At 32.4% G+C, this 8,255-nt stretch overlaps 1 protein-coding gene across 1 annotated transcript; it reads right to left on the bottom strand.

Moving 5' to 3' along the window:
• Positions 1–1,785: 1,785 nt before the first annotated feature.
• Positions 1,786–7,862, bottom strand: LOC117178734. The gene is made up of 7 exons (XM_033370165.1): positions 7,596–7,862; positions 6,438–6,639; positions 4,601–4,837; positions 4,403–4,505; positions 2,858–3,059; positions 2,543–2,720; positions 1,786–2,138 (listed from the first exon to the last, which is right to left on the bottom strand). The coding sequence occupies exons 1-7, from the start codon at positions 7,860–7,862 to the stop codon at positions 1,786–1,788; spliced, it is 1,542 nt and encodes a 513-aa protein (XP_033226056.1).
• Between the last annotated feature and the right edge of the window lie 393 nt (positions 7,863–8,255).

The following is an 8,255-nucleotide window of genomic DNA, read 5'->3' as shown; positions in this document are numbered from 1 at the left end:
CGAGACTGGACTTACACTTCAAAGTGCAGACTTCTCGGTAAGAACAATGCGCAATTATATAAAAATACTTTATCACACTTTGAACAGGTGTTAGATAATATCAAATAGTTCAGAGCTTCAAAGAGTTTTATTCAAGTTTCTTTAAGGCCATGTACCAAGTAAATCACACGACCAAGCTAGTTTTCAGATTATTGTTCTGTTTATCGTACAATATATTTGTTAAATAAAATATCTTTTTAAAGTATTGGCGAAATTCAGGAGGAGAGACTAAACTACATTTTTAATCTTTACTTAAGAAAAATTTTTTAAACTGCGTTGTTTAGTAATTTTCGTCTATTATCAAACTTTCTTGACAAATAAAAAAATGCTTTAAAACTTGAGGAGATGCACAAGGAAAGATTAAACTTTGTTGTCAGCAAAAAAAAAAGATTATCTGGTGACTGACTTAGCCACGAGATCTGCGTGGTGTATGGCCCTAAAGTTTTTTAAACGTTTAGCTGCGTCAATTGTGACAACAGGAAATTGTACAAATTATTTTAATATCGTCTTTTTACTGTATGCAAATTCCAAAGTTTACAAAAAGAATTATGGCATTTATAAACGTATTCTAGTATACGAGAAGATATATTTCCTTCGTTATGTTTGATACCATATATTTCGTACAGGAAATGATATTGTTAATTTTTTTCAATTTTCTTCGTTATATTTAATCAAATTTTTAAGTGTAAACTTCGCGAAAAAATATACACATATTTATTCATTTTAGTATGATGCATTTTTCAGGGATGGCAAAATACCGTTTATAATAAGAATATTCAAATATTCACTTTAATTAATTTTTAGTTAGTATTTTTACGCGTATAATAAAACCGTTTTAAAATTGAAAGTATTACATCATTTAAACAGTAAAAGTGCAATTCAAGAAAAGTTGAAATTAATAAACGATTGTGAAGACACTGATTTTAGTGATTTTGTAGATGTGGTAGCGCACGATTATACTTTACCAGCTGTTGGTGATTCTTTGATCATTTACAAACTGGTCGTATAAATGCTTACATTAAACAGCACCTCACTGTCCAACATGCTTAAATGCATTTTTGCCCTGGCGGACCGAAGGAACCGAAGGGAGCCTCTGCAAAGTACCCTTAAAGACCACACTGAGTCCCCCTTCGGTTCCTTCTTAAAACACTTTAAAATCGCAATACATTTTCTTGCAGCGTTAAAAACTTTAAAAAATAGAATACTTGTGATTTGCATAGGGAGAAGGCGGCTTTAAGTGCATCCTATTTTAGTAGGAGTTAATAAGTTGTGACGGTTCTCGCAAATTAAAAGGAAGGGTGAGGATGTGGAGCGTCGAAAATTGGGTGAAGTCAATAAAATAAAGGCAATCAAATATAAATGGGGCTTATTTAAACCAACTTTCAGGGTTGAAGGGGACCTGTTGCCCCAAAAGCGCTGGAAAATCTCGTCGGTTTCCCCGAGAATGCGTTAAGGTGGTGCCTGATCCTTTTGGATAGCGTGGCGTCGTAGAGGGTTGGTAGCGTCCTAGTGGGTCGTTGCTCCGACTTGAGAATAGCAAAGAGGGTTGGAGTTGGTACGTACGAGAGTACCTGGCACGAGGGTAAAGACTAGACTAAAGACAGCTTGCCTTCCGGGCAAGCTTACTCTTATAAGGACTAGGGCTGTCGTTCCCCACTCCTATTCATGGGCGAGCCTAGCCGTACGATAGCGGGGAGCTTGTAACTTTGTTACAACCCCCCCCCCATCTGTTTGGGATGACGTTTATTATTTCAGTAATTCTTCAGTTTTCTCGATTTCGTTGTTGAGTGTCAGGCAAGATTCTTCCTCTGTCAGATTCAGATGAATGTAATCGTCATCTTCTTCATTGTTTTTCTTGTCTTGTATTTTTTGTGTTGTTTGTCTGTTTTTAAGTTCTGTCCATTCCTCCTTCCTTAGAAAAATTTTTATCATTTCCTTGAACTTTTGGTTTGCCTCTGCCCAGCCTCCTTTTATGTATTTAGTCCTTGTCGAATCAGGAACAGTGTGGTGGTTTTTTGTCCTGTTCGACATCTGTCCACAGTACGTATCGCAATGCCTGCACTGCCACACCTTTATTTCTTCCATCATCTTCTTATAAGCTGAAACATAATTTAACACATCCTACTTTTTTAACAAAAATAAAAACAAAAAAAAAACATTTTTATTCTTCTCTTGATATCTTTATTCTTATTTTATTTCAAAAACATGTAAAATCTAGAGTATTTATTTGAAATATATTTTTTCCAAATTTCTTGTCTCAATATTTTTTTTCAAAATTTTCTGTGTTATCCATTCCGATGAGTATCCTTTTAAGATTCTGCTTTCCCGTGACTTTCCTTTCCTGAACATTAACTTACATCTAAATTTTACTTTTATTTTTAATTATAAATCAATCTTGGCGTCTTATAGCCGTACTTATTTTTATTAAAAAAATTGTTTGTATTATTGTAAAAGCTATTTCTTTATCGAAATTCAAACAAATTATTAACTTAAATTCGAATACTTATCTCTGTGATGTGTATAAAGAGTTGTTTGTTCTCTTCGGCCTTCTTCAGAGCTTTTTTTTTAATTCCTTTCTTCTTATTACTTTCTTCTCCCGTTCTACCTTTCTGCTTAATCTCTCTGTCTGTAGATTTTCTTCTTTTCTTTTTCTTGCCGTCTCCTTCCCATATCTTTCTTGCCTATATTCAAGCAATTTCTTCATTTCGTTTATCTCTTTCTCTTCCTTCTCTTTTTCTTGTTGTATTTTTATTGTTTAATATACTTTTTTTAATTTTTTCTCTTCTTATTCCTTTTGTCTCCACTCTTCCTCCTCTACCTTTTGTTTTTTCTCCTTTAATCCTTTTATAATTTCTTGCATCGTTGGCAGTCCATTTTCCGTACATTTTCCCCTCTGTTGTCTCTGTTGTTGGTGGTTGAAGAAGATCAACCATTTTTTACAAGAGTGGGTTAACAATTCTTCTCCCACCAAACTTAGAAGGCAATCTTTAGACTTAAGGATCCAACTTGGGTCCATTTTTCTGAAAATAAATATTGTTCTCTTTTTTGTCTAATTTTTGTAAATGCATGTGTTTGTGTCATCTTTTTTCTTTGTCAGATGTATCAAAATCAAATCATTAACTTGTATGCCATCTCAAAAAAAAAATTCAAATCAAAATTTACTCTCTACTAATAAATTTTTTGATATCTTTCACGTTCCAATTACCTAGTGATTTTTCATTTTTCGTTTTTAATTCGTAAATTGTTGGTGAAATTTTTGCTTTGATAAAAATTGGTCCTTCGAAAATTTTATTCAATTTTTAAGCTATTTCGTCCTTTTATTTATCAATTTTCTATTGTTTTTAGTACCTTTTCGCCAAATTCAAAACTTATGGGCCTACGTTGGATTGTAATATCTAGATTGCGTTTTATTTGCGGTATCTAAATTTTTAATTACCTCTTCTCTAATTATTTTTGATTTTTTCACTCTATCTGCCCATTTTTCTGACTCTTGAAATTCTATTTCGTTTTTTCCGTCCAAATCTTTATTCAAAGGTTGTATGGGTTGAAGTTATCTACCTAAATTTGAAAAAGCTGGTGGAAAACCTGTAGACGAAGGTTTACTAGTATTGAGCGCAAATTGCAGATCATCTAAATTGTCATCCCATGTTTTATTGTCTTTTTCTAAATACGCTTTAATTGATGTTTTAATTGACCTATTACATCTTTCTGTTAGATTTGCTTGTGCATGATATTTAGGAGTTTTCGAGTGTCTAATACCAAAAGTTTTCGTCAAATTAAATATGACTTATTTACATATTCTTGTCAATTATCTGTAAAAAAAATTCTAGGTGTTCCCCATTTCGAAATTATACGCTTATGAAATTCTTTTTGCACGGTTGACGATCATGTCAGATGCTACTACCGCCCATGGTTCTTCTATTATTCGCTTTCCCATCCAACCTATTTCATTGTTTACTTTTGGTTTTATTCTCTGACAAATATCGTATTCTTTCAAATATTTTAACGTTTCAGAATACATTTCGGGCCAAAAGTAATTTTCAGACATTTTTGCATACGTTCTTTCCATACCTGAGTGACCTGCTTGTTTAATATCATGATTTTCAATTAAAACTTGTTCTCGCTATTCTTTCGGTACTGCTAATTTTCACGGGTTGCTATCTAAATTTAAGTTAAATTTCAGAGGGTCGGGTCTATAAAAATGTAATTGATTATCGCGTATTCGCTAATTAGGATTTTCCTCTGGTTTATTTTTTACCTGAATCATTTTATTTTTATACCAGTTATCTTCTATTTCTTTAAAATCTTTTTCCTTCGATTCTATTGTGCTGGCTAAAATACTTGAGACTTGTATGTGATTTACATTTGACCTTGATAAAGCATCTGTACTTGATTTAAACTTCCTTTTCTATATACAATTTCATAATCGTATTCTAACAATTCTAAAGCCCATCTTGCTAATCGACCTGTTGGATTTTTTAAATTATGTAACTAATCGCCCAGATAACGGCTAAACATTCTTTTTCTCAAGCTGAATATTTACGTTGAGCTCCATTCATACCTCTACTCGCAAATGCTATTACATAATTTTCGCCGTTTATTGTTTGCGTTAAAACAGCTCCTAATCCTATGTCACTGGCATCAGTTTCAAGTTGGAATCGGCTTCCAAAATCAGGGCTGGCTAAAATTGGTGCTGTCATTAGTAAGTGTTTAATTGTCGTGAAAGCCTGTTCCTGTTTGTCAAACCATTCCCACTTTACTTCCTTTTTTAATAACTTTTGTAATGCTTCCATAATTTCTGCAAATTTGGCGATAAATTTCCTATACCATGAAGCCATTCCTATCAGTCTTTGAACTTGTTTAATTATTTTAGGCCTTGGAAAATTTAAAACTGGTTCGATTTTTCTTCATCAACTTTTAATCCCTTTTCATTTACTTTGAAATCCAAATATTTGATTTCCGAACATCCAAATTCGCATTTATCCAAACCTATTGTTAAACCTGCATTTTTAATTTTATCTAATACCATTTCTAAGTATTTTAAATGTTCTTAAAATTTTTTTGAGACTATAATTATATCATCGAGATAACAAAATATATGCGGCTTTAATTTTGGTGTTATTATTCTGCCCATCAGGCGCTGGAATGTAGCAGGAACATTTTTTAATCCAAATGGCATCCTCTTAAACTGATACATTCCTTTGCACGGAACAGTAAAAGCTGTTATCGCTTTAGATTCCTCGTTCAACGGTATCTGATGATATGCTGAACGAAGATCTATTTTTGACATGTATCTTGCTGATCTCAGTGTGTCTAATATTGCAGACATTATCACAATTGGATATAAATCTTTTTTAGTGATTTTATTTACTTTTCTAAAATCCAAACAAAATCTATATTTTCCAGTCGGTTTATTTATCATTACAATCGGATTTGAACAATCACTATTCGATGGTTCTATTATTTTTTCGTCTAAAACTAATTGCACTTCTTCTGCTTCATTCAACTTTACTATGCCTTCAGAAATTTCCTCGCAAAATGTCTTTATTTTTCGCCTGTAAATTCGTGTTTATTTTGTTTCTATACTTATTTGTTTTCGTTTCACTCTCTATATTTTGATTAGCCCGCTTATCTAATCTCTGTACGCCCACGCTGGCACATGCCAGTGTTGCGTCGCTCGCCATGTGGGGTCTAGGGCGTGGGACATCATGCTCCTGTACACTCTGTTCCGGCTGGGTTTCTGACGGGATCAAGTCTAGTGCATCACCTGTAAGGAGGGGTTGGGGTGGGGTATATGGCAAAACGGGAGAAGAGAATTCACACGGTAGCAAATCTGCCTCTCTCGCATGTCGTTTCGCAAGCTAACCTTCGTTCCGAATTTCAATTTACTTTTCTCACTCTCTCTATTCTTATTCTCTTACGCATTACCTTTTGTTTCTTTCGTTATTGGCTTCTGCATTTTAATTAATTTTTAATTAATCGCATATTTAATCTTTGGCAATTGTGGTAACCACCAAATCTTTTTCTCATAATTCATTTTTAAACCTAACCTTTCAATTATATCGGTTCTTATTATTCCTATCGATCTTAAATTTGGAACCAGTCTGAATAATAAATATTTTTTCGTATGACCTACTATGATAGGGATCAAAACTTGTCCTGTAATTTTTAATTGTTGACCATTATCTACCATTAATGTGTCATTTATTGGCTTTTTAATTTCGTAATATAATTCTTTTACTGTATTTATCAATTTTCCACCTATATAAGAGTGAGTTGCACCGGTGTTAACTAGTACTTCAAATTTATGATACTATACCAACAATCACGTCGAAAATGGCTTACTTTCCCGCAATTGTAGCATGTAATGGGTTCTCGCGATCTGTAATTAAAATTACGGTTTCCTAAATTTGGATCAACGAAATCCTGTGCACTTGGACTTGTTTCTCCTTTTTTATTATCCCTACTTTTTTTATATCCTGAAATTGCATCATGATTTTTCTGTCCTTTCTCATCTTTCTTATTTTCAGATTTATTTTTATTTTCTTCCGCGTGATATAAAAGCGCTGGTATTTGCGGAGTATTTTCAAATAGTCGTCTCTGTGTGTATAATTCGAAATATTATTTGAATATCAAGGATTAAAAAATTTTGAATTTCCATTTGGGAATCTTGGTTTGTATTGTTGCATATTTTGTTGGTTACGATAACTCGGCCTAAATTATCTTAGTTGCCATTCCAGGCTCGGACGTGGCATTAATATATCAAATAATTGTTTAATTTATGTAACAAAAGCATGAATGTCTTGGTATTTTTTCTGATTGAAAAATTTTCTTTTATTTTTAATTATTTCAGAATATCTCTTATTCAAGTAAGTTTCTTTAAAATCTTCAATAAATTGATCTAAATATTGCCAATTATTTTTATTTACTTGAAATCAACCTAATGCTTCGTCTTTGAAAACAGCATCTAAATTTTCTAAAATGTCTCGTTCGTTAATTTTATACCCTCTTTTAAATCTTATTAAATTATTAAAAAAATAAGTTGCACTATTTTCCGTGGTGTATTTAAATTTAATTTGCTAATTGAATATTATTTGGAAAGGGGGTTGTATAATTTCGAATGGAAAGAGAGTTGCTGGAATTTCATTAATGTTATTTTCATTCATCTCTTCTCTTTCCATATCGGTCCATCTACTTCTATCAATTATACCTTGCAAGTCTGTTTGACATTTAGGTAGATTTGATTATCGCATAATCGATTGCCTTTTCATCGGTCTCGGTAATGAGTATTCGTTCCCTTGACCGCTACCCCTATTTATTGTCATTCTATTCCATGCACCTGCTAACGAGTACCTTTGCTTCTTAAAATCTAATTCTGTCTCTCCGAAATAAACCGTATATTGCATATTTCTTGACTTATTGATTTAAAAAAATAAATTTTGACTTGAATTTAAAATTCTATCAATTTTATCGTTTAAATTTCTTATTTCTTCTGAAAGTTCTTTTATTTTAATTTCATCAATTTTATTTTCCTCAAAATGAATTAATTCTTTTGCCTCACTCCAAAATTCAATATTATTTTCCATAAAAGATTTAATTCCGAACGTTTTAACACTAATTTTCGCGTTTTCTTTATCTTGTCTTTCTATTTCTATTCTCAATTTTTCGCGATTTATTCTTGCTCTTTCTGCTCTTTCTTTTTCTATCCTATCTTTTTCTTTTCTAAGAGTTTCTTCTCTTTCTAACCGATTCAACTCTAATCGTTCCCTGTCTCTTTCTAATCCTTCGAGTTCTTTTCTCTGATTTTCAATTTCTCTATCCATTCTGCTTATTTCTAATTCATTATTCTTAAAACTCCTACTATTTTCATCTTATATTCTCAAATTACTTGACGTATTCTCAGTATTTGGGGATAGTATTCCAATTTCGTGTCTACGTGAGGTATAGTTTTGTCTGTTTGGGTTTGGGGTACTTTCTGTCTGTTTTTGTGTTGTTCTTGAGATTGTACCTTTCGCTTGATTTGTATCTTTTCCCCCCAATTCTAACTCTCTATTTCGTACCGTTACGAATTCTAAGTTCAAATCTCTTGATAATTCTTCTCTTCTTTTTTCGCCTTCGACCGATTGATTAATAATATTTACGTTTTCAAAATTACTCACATCTGGTTGTGCATTATTTTCTTCTAGTATAATTTCCGAAATTTCATTAGTTTCCCT

This window comes from Belonocnema kinseyi, chromosome 8 (assembly GCF_010883055.1).
Source record: "Belonocnema kinseyi isolate 2016_QV_RU_SX_M_011 chromosome 8, B_treatae_v1, whole genome shotgun sequence".
Lineage (NCBI taxonomy): Eukaryota > Metazoa > Arthropoda > Insecta > Hymenoptera > Cynipidae > Belonocnema > Belonocnema kinseyi.
Note: the sequence above shows the minus strand (reverse complement) of the source record. Positions and strands in the feature narration are given on the sequence as shown.

What these genes read in the sequence shown, in the direction of transcription:
- LOC117178734 (XM_033370165.1), bottom strand. Translation starts at nt 7,862, where the DNA reads ATGGATAGAGAAATTGAAAATCAGAGAAAAGAACTCGAAGGATTAGAA. An exon ending in ATGCTTTATCAAGGTCAAAT is followed by an intron (nt 3,060 to 4,402) that starts GTAAATCACATA and finishes ATTTATTTTCAG; the next exon opens with AAAAATGGACCCAAGTTGGA. An exon ending in TATACACATCACAGAGATAA is followed by an intron (nt 2,139 to 2,542) that starts GTATTCGAATTT and finishes ATTATGTTTCAG; the next exon opens with CTTATAAGAAGATGATGGAA.